The sequence below is a fragment of the Dermacentor silvarum genome, chromosome 3 (genome assembly GCF_013339745.2).
Source record: "Dermacentor silvarum isolate Dsil-2018 chromosome 3, BIME_Dsil_1.4, whole genome shotgun sequence".
Taxonomy (NCBI): domain Eukaryota; kingdom Metazoa; phylum Arthropoda; class Arachnida; order Ixodida; family Ixodidae; genus Dermacentor; species Dermacentor silvarum.
Genome location: NC_051156.1, coordinates 188589147 through 188604458, shown reverse-complemented (window position 1 = coordinate 188604458; position 15312 = coordinate 188589147). Strand labels below are relative to the sequence as shown.

General features: G+C 47.9%; 1 protein-coding gene across 1 annotated transcript; it reads left to right on the top strand.

The window, feature by feature from the left end:
* Positions 1 to 399: 399 nt before the first annotated feature.
* LOC125944416 (basic salivary proline-rich protein 1-like) lies at positions 400 to 4563 on the top strand. The gene is made up of 2 exons (XM_049664871.1): positions 400 to 405; positions 3124 to 4563. The coding sequence occupies exons 1-2, from the start codon at positions 400 to 402 to the stop codon at positions 4561 to 4563; spliced, it is 1446 nt and encodes a 481-aa protein (XP_049520828.1).
* The last annotated feature ends 10749 nt before the right edge of the window (positions 4564 to 15312 follow it).

The following is a 15312-nucleotide window of genomic DNA, read 5'->3' as shown; positions in this document are numbered from 1 at the left end:
GAGGAGAGGAGGTGTTCCTTCGGGTTCCTATCGTTGGTCCAGTTTCTTCCGATGAGAAGGGACCGCACCGTATATAAAAGGAACGGTGCCGTACCCGGGCCAGCGGAGAACTCGTGCTGTGGTGTGTTTGGAAAGATCGTCATCCCGAGCAGAGAGGACTTTTTTGGTTCGACGAGGACCACGGCCGTGGGGGTTTTTTCAGCGACTTCGACGCCGCGCCCCGACCGAGTTGGAAGGTCGAAGGGACTTCTCGGCGTCGTATAGGTTCGCCCGCAGGCGAAATCGTTGAGGGAAAGAGCCACTGCACCCCCCGCCGAGGCGACCGGGATCCCGCGGTCACTATCAGCGTTGGAGTCCCCATCTCTTCGTCACCGGCTCCGTTGCGTACGACGTTACGTCATGAAGGTGAGTGATATGCGTATAGTGCACCGAAAATTGTCCGGAAAGGTAGTTACGGGCGTGTTAAATTATGAGCTGTTATGCTTTTAAACCTTGGTCAAGAGAGGAGTAGAAGGGCTAAATTATGCGGCCTTTAAGGTGTTAAAGATCAGACAGATGGTCCTGCGGGAGTGTGAAATTGTGAACTTTTAGATATTCATTTTTAATAGGCTAAGACTCATCCTATAAGCGTTGAACTGTGAATTGTACTGAGTTGCCAAAACGCGCCAGAATGTATCACAGAAGGCTCTAAAATGAAGCAGCTCATAGCAGCTCTATTATATCTAATATTTTCGTTTATCACGGATCACAAACCGGGCAGAATGTATTACAGAAGGCTCAAAACGCAAATTAATGCAGCTCTGATGAACTTATTATTTGTATACATCACGGTTCACTAATAGGGCAGTAAATTAATCTGTCGACTGAAATATCGCTTACATAGAAGAGACATGGACTTTCAGAGCCACCTATTATCCTTTTTCTCTCGTGATGACTATTTCGCTTAACCTGTCGCTATGAAGAAAAAAAATACTGCCTGGAAACATTCGTTTCACGCCTACTACAATTCCTAGAGGACACTCTAGCAGAAGTAGCCAAACCTACGACCCGTAATTATGGGCAGTGACGTACTATACACATGCTTACTTAGCAATCAACGCAACAATGTGGCTCAAGGGGGAGTTCGACGAAGCTGCATTATGTCCAATACCCGTTCATACCGATCATCATTTTGGAGACGGAGTGCCTCGATAAGATAGTTCGAAAACGTGAAGTATATTATGCGCATGCAGCACCTGTTCCTAAACGCTCGAGATCAAATGGGTCTCGATTGAAAGATCTTATCATTGATTCAATCCGATGTCAAAAGTGTGAGGAGCGCGGTCTAGCTCAGTAACAAGCCTCAGGCTGTTGATTGAGGAATTCCAATTGAAGACGTCAAGTCAACGATGTAAAACGTGTTCATCTGTCTACTGTGCTCGGAAAAGCAATCAGCTTTATTCGATAGAAGTCTTATAGGCATCAGCAACGGAACAGCCGATGCGACAGAACTAATTCAGTTAGCGCAGCTCCTCACTAAAGTTATAAACAGAAAAGCTTACCGGAAGCTTTCAAACCCCTATGTGAGAATCAACTTCGTCGAATGTGAGAAACTTCTATTGAGTTTTCTAGGATAAAGGCCGACTACGGCTGCCTCGAAATTTGAGCGACATTACTGAAATTAAGAGAACAGCAGATCGGTTTGACTGTCCCGCCGATCGCTGTTATACTAAAGATTTATTTGGCTTATGTATAAGCTGTTCCCTGTATCAATCCAGCTCCAGCATTTTGAAGCTTCATGTTTTTATATGAACACAACTCAGCGTTTGATAGTGGCTCCTGTAGCTAATGAGCCGAGCGCAAATCAAGTTAGGACTTAATACAAAGCTCAGGCCGGGCAAAGTTCTTTGAAGGTCACAATCCTGTTCAGCCTCTGTGCAGTCTTCGTTTTAATTTTCGTTCGGACTCACTTGACTCAACATGCGCCACTTTTCCTAACAATGCCCGCTGCTATTTGAAGATGGCGGGTGCGTTTTTTATTATACACCAGGAAAACGGCACAACGCATCCGTCAACGTGCTCGTTTCAGCACACACAAAACATAGGTTTCGCGTTCGTTGTAGTAATTCATTCAGGAGAGGCGAACACCTGTTGTGGTGCGCTGTCATTACACTCTCATTATTTTCACGTCACATACACAGGCTTTTCAAATGTAGGAAGTCAGTCACCCTGGCATCCCTTCCTCCGTCTATTTTGTATCCGTGCTGCGGGCGGGGAGATTCAGCGAACATTGACAATATGCGGAAAGCAGTGTTAACATGCGACCTCCAAAGCCTGCGGTCTTATGTTTGCCTGTTATCTCGGGCTTTCCGGAAAAACACTTGTCACTGCATGCATCCGGCCGTTCGTATTTCTGTCAAGCTTATTTTTCTCTGTCGTGTTTAATGTTAGAGGCAACGACCGCCGGCTATATTTCCATTTTTGTTTCCTCACCACCTAAGCGTAGATGTATACGTTTACGACTTATAGTGGCTGCGTGGCATGTGGGAACATTGATGTTTTGTGATGGGTTCGATTCGCTTTGATAATTTCGCATTCCAATGAAGCCGGAATCAATTAAGTGTTCGAACAAGGATTGTCTCTGGATTCAATGTTTTTTTTAGCAAGGAGACTATAACCTTAGCAGCAAATTTCATGAGTACAAGTGTCCATCTTGCTGTGTACCACAGTCTTGAATGTAGGCGGAAATGATTCACAGTGACGCCCGTGTACTGAGATTTAAGTACACAGTTATGAACGTCGGTGGGTCAATGAATTAAGAACTTATTTCATGATACGGCATCCTATGCTGTGCCTTTGCAGATACGTAGTAGATGCGAGGGAAGCCAAACTAAGCTCCGATACAACTGAGAACTATACCTATTGTGTGGTAGGTTGTAAGATTTGGAGGATTCTCTCGCAGTACGCGAATAATGCACGACCTCAGGCCAACATACTATATGTCCTTCATTCAATAAAGACCTCTCTCTTTCCTTCTCATAGTATAACAAGCGGCATATAGTTCGAATTGAAGAGCACATAAGTGGCCAGCTGTGCCGGCCATGATTCAGAAACCATCTCTTCTTTGCCTCCTCTCACGCGCAGCGACCACAGCTGGTTCTGTTCGGCCTTCTCTTCTGCCTGCTGGCCCCGTCCAGCAGCTCCGAGTCGAGCACATCGGACAACAGCGCGGTCGAAGGATCCCTGCACCGGGTCCCGCTCTCGGCGCTGCAGACCTCCGAGTCCGTCGCGTACCACGTGCCGGCCAACCCACCTAGCATCACCAACGGCGGAGGCGGCTCCGGGGGCGGCGGCGGCGGCGGCGGCTCGCACCACTCCATCTACCAGCCCCAGACGACCGTGTCGCCGAACCGGAGGTTCCCGGCCATCGCCATGCTGTTCCCGACGACGCTCACCCCGTTTTCGTCGCACAACTCGTCGCCTTCGTACGTCCACCACCATCTCCGAGGCGAGTCCTCGTCGGTGGGCGCTTCCAAGTACCACAGCGCGGAGCAATACGAGCCAGTGCCTCCGCCGCGGCGACCCCAGGTCGTGACCCAGTACGGCGGCAGCGAGCTGTCGCGACCGCTGCGCCGCGAGCCGCAGCACATCTACGGCTCGCTGTCCAAGGCCCAGTCTCCGTACAGCTACGCTCAAGGAAGCCCGCTCGACATTGTCGAAAAGAGGCCGCAGGAAGTCAGCTACGAAGTGCCTCCGCCGGTCGTGCCGGACACGCCCCCGCGCTACCTGTACGAGCGCCCGCTCATCGACCACGAACGCCCGACGCACGCGCGCCCGCTCACCTCCATGGTGGACGGACCCCAGTACTCGGACCACGGTAGGCCGGAACGGCCCCCGCAGATGCAGCAGCAGCAGCAACAGCAGCAGTCGGCGCCGCAATCCCTCCCGCAGCAGCAGACCACCCTGTACGGCTCGCCCAAGTTCACCAGCTCTTCGCAGCTCCGGTCCGGCGGTCAGTACCCGCAGCTGGTCACCGAGAAACCGGCGCCCTCGGCCCCGCAGCCGCCGCCGAGCTACGTCAGGCCCATCAAGTACGCCAGCAGCGGGTCGCCGTCCCAGTCGCCGTCTTCGTCGAGTGGTGGTTCGAGCAGCGTCAACGGCGGCAACGGCGGATCGAGCGGCGTAGCAGCGGACGAGGTCTACGGAGTGCAGCCGTCGGCGTACCACCACAGGGGCGGCGGGGGTTCCAGGCAGGAGATGTCGCAGCACCAGCAGCCCGAGTCCCGCGTTCCGGACCAGGAGGAACCGCCGCAACCGCAGCCGTCCCGCAAGTTGCATCCGCAGGCGGAAGCTAGTCCCATGTACGCCCGCTACCCCAAGAACTCTCAGGAGAACACCCGGCTGGAGGACTCTCCGTCGGCCGAGAAGCAGACCCCGTCGTACCAGAACTACCCGGTGGGCCTGTACGGCTCCGGAGGATCGGACGGAGGCCGAAACACGAGGCGGCGGTACAACCTGGTCTACATCCCCGTCGACGTCCTCAAGAAGCTCCTCACTGAGGCGGGCTACAGGAGGAAGAAGTAGTGGGCACGGCAGCGCTGTGCACGATGGTCTTGAGGAAAACAAAAAAAAAAGGAGAGGAAAAAAAAAACGAAGAAAAAGCGCGAACTTTTGGACTTGAAAGTGGGCCGGTGATCGAACGTGTGTCTTCGTGTTATGTTTTGTGTGATTATGATGATGATTATTTTATTAATATTATTATTATTTTCCATACGTTGCAGCATGGTTACATGGTGGACTTTAGTCGCGCGCACCTTTCCCACCCCCTTTAATTCCCCACCCCCCACCCACTCATAGATTGCGAGACGTCAGTCGAAGAAGGGAGAAAGAAACGGGCAAGCAGTCTTCCTGGACGCGGGTCAAGAGTCCGGCACAGATTGCCAGCATCGACAACATTCGCGACAGCGGAATCGCCTAGAATTCGCAGCTGAGGCTTGGCGGCCTACGTCGCCGATTTGGGCTCCATATATAGGACGAAACGCGGCGTTCGTCAGACTTCACGAGTATCACATTTTTGTTCAGGCTCTCGATCCAATGTTACGGCTATCATCGATTAAGCATTTGTACAAGTGCGTGCAGTTGAAGCAAGTCACTTCGCTCTGCGTAGTTATAACAGTGTTTGTGAATATCTTGATAGTACGAAAACAGACCATAATAGCTCATCCCGTGTGATGTACTGCCACGACCGATCCGCCTTTAAGTCAGTTTACTTTCTTACGGTTGGTCAGTCTTCGCAGTCGTGACTATAGGATGCTCCAAAAGGGTGCATTAGTCCTAAATCATAGAAAACCGCTCGTACCAGTAAAGGGAGGATAAATTGGGAGGGCCTTAAAATTCCCGAGAGGAGTTAAAGCCGCTTCGTTCATTTCGAAATACTCATCCAACACGGAGTTTGACGATACATGTTCTCTCTCTAGCAGGTACCTCAACTTCAGATCTTCCTTACCCACTGTTTGTCGACGCTGGTCGTGTCTGGCGGGCGTCACGAAACACGTGATCCACGAGTGACCGTCTGTTTTCAGCTATATACTTCATCTAGCCGAACGGGTTCTCGCTTCACTCGACGGGGCACCTTCACACGCGTTATATTGCAGCTGTGTTGCTTGAAATGATGTTCGTGACGTCCTCGAGGACAGCCGAGGGCGGTTTGTGAAAGTGGAGAACCCTCGCGGCAGCGTTAATCAGGGAGCGACTGACACAGCATCGTATGCGAAGAAGCCTCATCTCGAGTCACTCGGCAGAACTGCTGCCACATTTTTTTTTGCTTGTACAAATAAAGTGGACGATGTCACAGTGCTCGTGTTTGTATCCATTTTCTTGGTCCTTCTTTACCTGCCTGCGAATAACTGCAGATAAACTTACAGAGCTACAAAGTATTCAACGCGCCTGTCGGTCGGTCGGCTGGCCCGTCCGTCCGTACTAACAGCAAAACTGCCGCATCATCTGCCGGAACACTCAGTGGAGTGCATGGGAAAGCAGCAGAAATTTGCTATAGTCTATAATTGCCCCTCTGTCCTTATTCACTGTGGTTACGTGCGGTGGAATATTTCTCCAGAACAGGTAATTGGTCGATTATTATTATTATTATTACTCCAGTGGCGGCTCGCCGGCGCCAGAGCCTGTGTCATTAGGCACAAAATGGAATGAGGGAATGACGGAGCTGCTACGATGCCGAAACCTCAAATGCAGCACTGCTTGGAAGCCATAACAAGGAACCCCCTTACCTGCTCTAAGTAATATTCTCTGTTTCGATTAACGCTTTTGTCAGCACTTGCGACAATTGTGAAGCTTAAGTAGCATTCTTAACAAGTTCAATGTTGAGCATGTTTCTTTTTACTTAATTATGACTGCGTTTTTGTCGGAGACAACATATCTAAAATAGCAGGATAATATTATGAACAGTGTTTCGTTTTCGAAAAGTACATGACACCCACATTTTTCAACAGCGAAGCTGTTTAAGCCAGCAGTAAAAAGTGCACGTTTCACGACATTATCTATTCATTTATTTGTCCATACTGTGAGCCCTTTTCGGGCTGTTACACGGTGGGAAATACAATCTTATAACAAAACAGTTGCATGCGCAAAAAAAATTCATCAGTAATTATCTGTTAACGTAACAATTGCATACAAGGCATATGTACAATTACGATTAGTAAAACAACCTTTCCAAATTTCTTTCAAAGGAAACGACAGAGTCAACATTTTCACAAACCTCGGAACTAAGTTTGTTCCAGACAAACTGATGAGGCTAGGGGTATCGAACACTCTCGAGGAACTGATTGAGGCTGCCCTTACCGCGCAGCATCAAAGGCTACTTGGATCTAAAACGGGGAGGAAAATTTTAGAGAAATTGGGCTACGAGCCCAAACATGAGCAAGTGCGCTCAAGAGACATCCCCAGACAGATCAGGGACAAGATAAAAATACCTCCGCTACCCAGAAACATGAACCCTGCCTTTCACGACGGCAGACGTAAAGACAGGGCAGAGGCATTACAAACTAGGTATACTGGTCGACAGGACGTCCTATATACGGACGCTGCAGAATATGACAGCAAAGCGGCATATGCGGCCGTGGCGGTTAGAGAAGATGGAACACCAATGGCGTGCTGCACAGTCAGTGGCGTCGAGACGGTTGAAGCTGAGGAAGTGGCTATAGCCTTGGCCGTCAGCCAAAGGGGGGCAAAGGTGGTCATCAGCGACTCCAAAAACGCCGTGCGAAATTACGAATCGGGGAGGGTGACGGAGACTGCCATCCGTATATTAAACAGGGACGGGGGACCCAGACAGCTTGTTCTGCTCGTTTGGGCACCAGCTCACCAGGGACTTAGAGGGAACGAGGAGGCTCATTCGGTCGCCCGAGGTCTCACTTACCGGTCGACCCCCGGAACCTCCCAAGTCACCGAAACTATGAACAGAAGAGAGGATATGCGCGCATACCAGGAAATCACAGTATACTACAGACTAAATCGACAAATTTACCCGGCAGCGGACAGAACACTCAGTAAGAAAGATGAGGTTATGTGGAGGAAATTACAGACGGGGGTTTTCCCAAACCCCGTACTCTACAGCAAGTGGCATCCAAGAGTATTCGATTCAAAGTGCAAATTCTGTGATGAGGCAGCAAATCTGGTTCACATGGTGTGGACATGTCCGTCTAAGCATGATAGCTCGCGCACTCTAGAATCCTGGGAGGCTTTGCTCCGCAGCCCAGACCCCAACGTCCAGCAGGACATCATCGGTCAAGCCCTTGCTGCTGCTGTGTCTCAAGGTATTCCAGCCGACGGCTAGGGGCGACGGTGGAGAAGGATTTCTCTCCCGACGTTGACTGGTGTTTTTTTAATAAAGTTGTTCCTCCCCTCCTCCAGTCAACAATTGTTTTAACCGAAAAAGAATGCTTAAAGACGTCAACTCTGGAGGAGTAAGCATAGCTGTGATTAATCGTTGGTGATATTCTGCCAGGAGGTCGCAAGTACAGGCTGGGATCCACGTTTAGGCTTCGCGTTTGTAATTGGAACATAAATTTTAATCTAGCAATTAACCCTTCGGCGCTCTGCAAGTGTCGGAAGGTTAGCCCTATCAAGTAGCTCTGTAACTGATTGCGTTCGATTGTAGCAGGAAAAGGCAAACCTGGCAGCAAGACACTGCAATTTTTCTAGTTTATTAATGAGGTATTGCTGGTATGGGTGCCAGACTACACTTGCGTACTCTAGACTATAGGGCGAACAATTGCCCGGTATGCACTTTGTTTTACATCAGAACTGGCAAACTTCAATTTCCTTTTTAGGGGCGAAGCTCCTTAGGGTGTGGGTCTGTCCCTCCTCTGTAGTATGTAGTAGTAGTTGTCGTAGTAGTAGTCGTCGTAGTAGCAGTCGTCGTAGTAGTAGTCGTCGTCGTAGTAGGTAGCCACGTCTACTTTTATGGAAAAAAAAATTCCGAAAGTTGTGTCCATAGCGCGGAATCGAACCAGGGACCCCTCGCTTCCGAACGCGCGGCGCTAACCACTACCCCACGAAGCGCACATGGACACACGCACCACGATGACAATAAATACCCAACATTAACGAAAGACTGCGCGTTTCTAACGCGTTTGTGCTAGCGCGTTACGGCCTGTGTAAGAAGCTGGTGTAAGACCACGGTGGAAGAATATTTAGGTGTTGACACTGCGCGCGAGCGAGCGTCCAGATTATGTTCGGCCGCGCGCGGGCGCACCGAGTAGCTCTGCTGCGAGCAGATAGAGGGCGCCGCGGCCAGCGGTCCCAGCTTAGCAGCGCCGGCGGCTTGGCATTCCTCTGCCTCCGCTAAATTTTCGTTCGTAGTGGAGTGAGTAAATCTCAAAGCGCGAAAAAAAATCGTGATTTCACATTAAAGTGATAAGTGTACCAGGCTTCGCTAACATGAAGGTTCCTTGTGCAGGCCGTGCATGACGTGAAGACGGATCAATCGGGCAGCACTCAAAGCCCACTGAAGTTACCCTCGCGCGCGCAATTTGTTTCGTCCGGTCTAGCCGTTCATCCAAGCATAAAAAAATGAAAGTGTTAGCCCACGTGCTACCCCTCGATCAGAAGAATATAGTGACTGCACCAGAAAATGTATTTCATGCTTATCGCTGCTTCCATTCACACTCAGAAAACCGTTCAATCATCGTTGCGCGAATTCAATGTGGCCGCGATATAAATTAAGAAATGAAACGGCGAAAGCTTGCGATATGCAATGCACTAGAGCAAAGTGGCTGTTCATGGCTAGAATTTAAGATGAGAATGTACATCAGCTATGCAAAAACTCTTTCAAATGGGAATTTATTAGGCGGGACGAAGGCAGGCGTCTATCTTGAATTAGAGCATCACTACCACAGTTTACTGATGAAAACCTGCACAAATGCCTTTTTTATTCCAATTCCACTTAACATAGACCGTGTATATTATTCATTGGGCTTTCGTCCATTGAGGACTGAGTGACTCTTGCAGGATCTAAAAAAGAAGAGGTAACTTTCTTTTTTCTTAAATTGCATGAGAATGTGCCAATGTAAGCGTGTTTGACAATGCATGCTACAGCTTGTCCACAAATACACTTACACCCACCACACAATAATCCCATAGACCTTTTTTTTGCATAGACACAATACGAAAAAACTTGCGCATGAAGCAGCTCGATAATTTTAATAGGTGATAACCACCCCAGAAGCTTGTGGTCTCATACACTCCCACAATGGAAAAATGTATAAAAACATGCAAGCGTGTAATATACACCGCACGCGCATTGTAAAAAAAAATTCAGTAGCCAGGATGGAACAAATTTGAAAATCAGGCACACATCTGCACAGAAAACAGCAGTATTTTACAGGGTGCACAAATATTTCAAAATATGCAAATGTCACGTAGCTGGACAGAACCATAGTAATGTTGTTGCCGTCCCTTGGAGATACTCGGTTATTTTTTACATTTCGCCTAATTAGATAATTAGTCGTATTTATTGATCAACTTCTCAATTATTATAATTAGATTAAAAAGTGTCAATGAGAAAATTGTAGAGCAACATCAAAGACTCCCGATACAGCTTTGTATTGCTCAATACGCACTACGTAGAAGTGTTTTTCCGGGCATGAAAGAAGCTCACGAATACACGCAAAGTGCCTCGAGCGACCAGTCGCGCGGCAGTATTGCTGTATTCGCGGGTTTCGTTCACGCTCGGAAAACACTTTTATGTATCACGTATTGAGCAACAGAAAGTTATATTGGGAGTTTTCCACGCTGCTGTACAATTCTCTTGTTCATACTTTTTATCCAATTATAGCATTAAAAGAGTTGATTAATCAATTATGAAAATAATTATGTAATTAAGCGGAATAAAAAAATAATCTGAGTATCTCCAAGCGACGGCAGACAACATTACCTTGGTTCTGTCCAGCTACGTGACATTTACATATTTTCCAATCTTGGTGCATGATAGTAAACCACCCAGTATATATCTTTTACATGCAACAAAATTTGCACAAACTACTGCGGCACACAGGAGGTTCTCTCTTCCGCAGCGGCTTTCGAGGTTTATTTGACGGTGTGAGGTTCTTTGGACAGTTTGGAAATAAGGTGGGAATCCTTCTATCGAGCGCTCCGCGTAATATTGCCACGTGTCAAGCGCGGCGATGACGACGGCATAAGACACATCGGCACTTATGAAAAACATAGCAAGAAGAAGAAGAAGCAGTGACTAGCGCGCGCTATTTTAAAACCGTCCGTTCTTGTTAGTGCCTCTGCCGACAAGTGCGTTTCGTTTGTCCCTCGAGCTTTCGACGTCGTGACAATATGCCATCCATATCGTATCCTCTGAAAAATGGCTGATGCAGACATGGTCGGTAGGCGTTAGAGTTCGGTCTGCCCTCAGATTTGCACGGCGCCACTGCTCTAGACGACCGCTGTCGGACGGCGCTTTGAATAAAGGCACACGCTCCGCACAAGTCAGGTATCCAGAATTGCAGTTCGGAACGAAGCACTTTCTAGCCATTTCAAACGCCCCTCAGAAGGCCGCTGCCACCTTCGTCGAGTGCCCGTGGCGACAATACCCAAGCACAAGCTCACGAAACGAACGCGAACAAAAATCGTGCCTTCAAAACAGCGCAACCGCACATGCAAGCATGAAGACGAAGCAGCGTCAGCACGCGCCTTGCCGCCGAGGCTGGGACCGCATACCGCAGCGCCCTCTACGACGGCGCCGAACCAGCTGCAACCAAGCCGAACATAATCTGGACGCGAGCGAGCGGCGCTTTCGCCCGCGTTGGGGGGAGAGTGTCAGCACCTCTCCTTATTCTTACACCGTGTGTAAGACGCTGTGGCCTCTCCGCCTTACCCCCGTATTCATAAACGCTGATGGCGTCGGCAAACGCGGTGCACGTTCCGGCATGTGTAAACGGCTGCGTAAGACGCTGTGGCCTCTCCCCCTTACTAGAGAGTACTGCACGTTTCTAACGCGTTTGTGCTAGCGTCCCCTTAAGCGGGAGATGGTGCAATTATAATGAACGGCGCTGTTATAAAATAGGAATGACGTCACATATGTCTCGTGTCATTGGTGGAAGTCAATCGTTCGATTTAGTGCGGCGAGACTGGGCGAATTACACGGAAGATTCACGGTTTACCGATGATTCCCTCCGGAGCTTCGCCCACTCATCATCATTCACCCCGTGGATATGCGGTGTTTTTTTTTTTTTTTTTTTTTTTTTTTTTTTTAAAGCCGAGCTTTCGCTGTGCGGATCCACAAGTGATCGCCACGTGACGGTTCCATTTTAAACCATGTGTTATAGTTATTCGGAGATATTTCATTTCTTTTGTACGTTGTATTATATCACCGCCAATACCGTAAGAAAAAAAGCGAGGGTAGTTTCTTATTTGATACAGTCATGCAAGCATACTTCTTAAAGTTAATTTGCATATCCCGCAATGTACACCAGTCATTAATAATCTGCAATGACTCATTCAATAAAATTTGGTCACTTGCGCTTTTTTACCCGGCAGAACACCAAACAGTCATCTGCAAATAGTCGTACTTCAATCAGTGGGTTAATGTTCCTGACCATATCATTAGTGTACATCAGAAACAATACCGGCCCCCAAGACCGACACCTGAGGAATGCCGGACGTAACCGGCAATGTTGACGACCGCTCATTAGAAATTTCTACGAGCATGTTGTCGATTCTTTAAATAAGCCTGAACCCATCGTACTATTTTTGGACTAAGACCAGTGTCATAAAGCTTGCGCACAAGTTTTGCATGGCAAACCCTGTCAAATGCCTTAGAAAGATCTAAGGCTATGACATCTATGTCTTCTTTGTTGTTTATGGCTAACGCAAAGTATTGAACTGTCTCGAACAACTGGGTCACGGTGGAAAGGCGCCTACGAAATCCATGTTGTTTAGCATAAAATATTTTTTTTTCGTTTCCATGTAATCTGTTATATATTTGCAGAGGATGTGTTCCAACAATTTACAAACAGTGCATGTAATAGAAATAGGACGGTAATTGTTCACGTTGAATCTGTCTCCTTCTTTGAAGATCGGCACTACCCTGCCCATTAGCCAGTCATCAGGTAAAGTACCGGTGTCTAATGATGCCCTAAAAATTTGTACTATGAATTCTGCAACCCAGTCACTATAGCGTTTCAGAAATTCATTTGGTATGTCATCTGGCCCTGATGACTTCTTACAATTTAGTTTCAATAGGCGCTCTAATACTCTTTCCTTCGAAATTTGAATTTCGTCTCCGGAGGTGTCCCGTGATTCCCGTATCGGGGGGTCGATTTGACCAGGCGAGAACGCTGAGCAGAAGAAATGATTGAATTCCTTTGCCGTGAGGTCGGGCTTGCTGCAAATGTTATCACTCACGCGAACTGCAGTTATTGCTGGTTTAGAACCGGTCAGGTATCTCCAGAATCTGTCGTCACTATTTAGCATGTAATTGGTCAAAGTAGTTGTAAAGAAAGTTGTCCTGGCTGTCTTTAATTCATTTCAAACCTTCACGCTAAGAACAGATATCGTATCAGGGTTTCTTGGCGTTGCCTGCCGGGCGCGCCGTAGTCGACGTTTCAAACGAATAATGGTTCTAGTGATCAACGGGTTTGCCTTTTTTACGCGTTTCCGTCTGACATGTACAAACTGCGATATTGATAGCTTTCACGTGACGTCACGCACCCACCTTATCACCGTAATTTTGGGGCACCAGCATGGCGACTACGAGCACTTCAGTCCAATCCATTTTATTGAAAGCTTTCACGTGACGTTACGGACCCAGCTTATCATCGTGTTGGTGCACCACTACAATTACGTCAGTGCAAGCCATCTATACAATCTGCAACTGTGGATTTAAAATATGTCCAGAGACGCTGCACATCATTTTCCTGCGGTATCGTGTCAAGAGCTATCTCTAGATGATCGAGGATTGATGTGTCATCTGCCCTTCGAAAATTTAGCACATGCGTGTTACAATGTTTGGCAAAACCCTTATCGTCTATTCTAAGGGTGGCTGCTATGGCTTTATGGTCCGACATTCCATTTCCTACATCGATTTGGCAATTAAAGCTGTCATCCGATAAAAATACCAGATCAAGTATCGAATGGCATTGGCCCTGTATTCGCGTTGGTTCATTTACCACTTGAATTAGACTATGTTTTGCCATTATTTCCAACATACAGTCCGCGTGTAGCCTATCGACAGTACTTGATATGCGTGCGTTCCAGTCAACACCAGGCAGGTTAAAATCACCCATTAGTATTAACCTACTACGTTTGTTAGTTATGCTTACAATCTAATCATCAAGCTTTCGAAGAAACTCTGGGGAGCTGCCAGGAGCACGATAAATAACACCAAGTATTAAAACGAATCTATCCATGAATAATTGTATGACATGAAAAGAATTAAGGAAAACTTCTTCATTTTTAATGTCGCGCTGTAACCACGTTTCCGCGATGCCAACCACGTGAGGGTCGTGTATTAAAGTTAAGCATTCGAATGGTTCGTGCTTATTAACAATGCTTCGCGCATTTATATTTAGTAGCCTTATTTCTGAGGCTTCTGTGGCCACGAACACTCATGCGGCCCAAATTGGTGGTTAGTGCGTGCTTCGGTCCGTCTATTTGCCGTCAAGTCCCATTATTGCGCAACATCGCCGATAAAGAGTTTATCATGCACGAGTTTTACCCTTGCGTCAGACTGCCGATCAGACTGCGCTGAACGCCAAAATAGCCTTCGTTTTTGCACTGTTTCTTTTGAGTAGTCATCAGATAGTGTAACCCTTCGTACCCTTAAGTTTTTTGCAGTTCTTAAAGATGGCCATTTTCTCATTGTAGTTATATAGCTTCAGGATAACGGGTCTATCTCGGTTTGCCTTCTTTTGGCCGAACCTATGAATCCTTTCCACTGAGGACACTGCCACACAAAGACGGTCACCAAACACACCCTTAATTACTTTGTCTTCTATGTCTTTGTGCGTCTCATTTGGGCTCTCCGGTACGCCAAAAACCATAATATTATTGCGTCTAGCTCTATCCTCTAAGTCATTAATTCTTTGATGCTGTAATATGATAGTGCACTCAAGATCTCGCACATTGCGTTCAAGTGCAAGTAGCTTAGTGCATGACTGCGCCACCGTGTCTAGTTTTTCCTCAAAGCGTGCAAGTCTATCGTCTATCAATGCCTGCTTGTCCAAGATATGCTGAAGCATATCCTCAGTTGAGGGGCCAGGATTACTCTCTATATCTCCCACCACCAAACGTTGCAAGCAACACGACAACGTGCACAAAATTGCAGAGAATTTCATTGGGAGCGGCAGCACAATTAGACAAAGACTATTAGAACGGAAATCATAAACAGGGGAATAGTAACCAACCTGCAAAGCAAGCCGGCAATGTCTTAGCGACATGGTCGCTTCGGTGCTGCCGCTCCCACTGAAGAGAAACGGACGCAGGGAAGGCTTTATGCACTCCTGGAACCCCGTAGACGTGCCTCCGATTGGCGGGCTCCAGTTGTCGGTCCATGTGACGTCATCAGAAGCAATCGGCGATGAAGAATCCAAAACATAACACGTGCTGCCTGTAGTACTTGACACTGCGCTTTTGGACATCAGCGGCAGAATCTGCAAAGCAAGCCAGCAATGTCTTAGCGACATGGTCGCTTCGGTGCTGCCGCTCCCACTCATCATCATCGGCTCGAGCGTCGTCGTCTTCTTCCGCAGCTGGCTCGTTGGCGCCCCTCGGTTAGCACTCGTGCTCGTGCCACTGCTCCCACGTTCA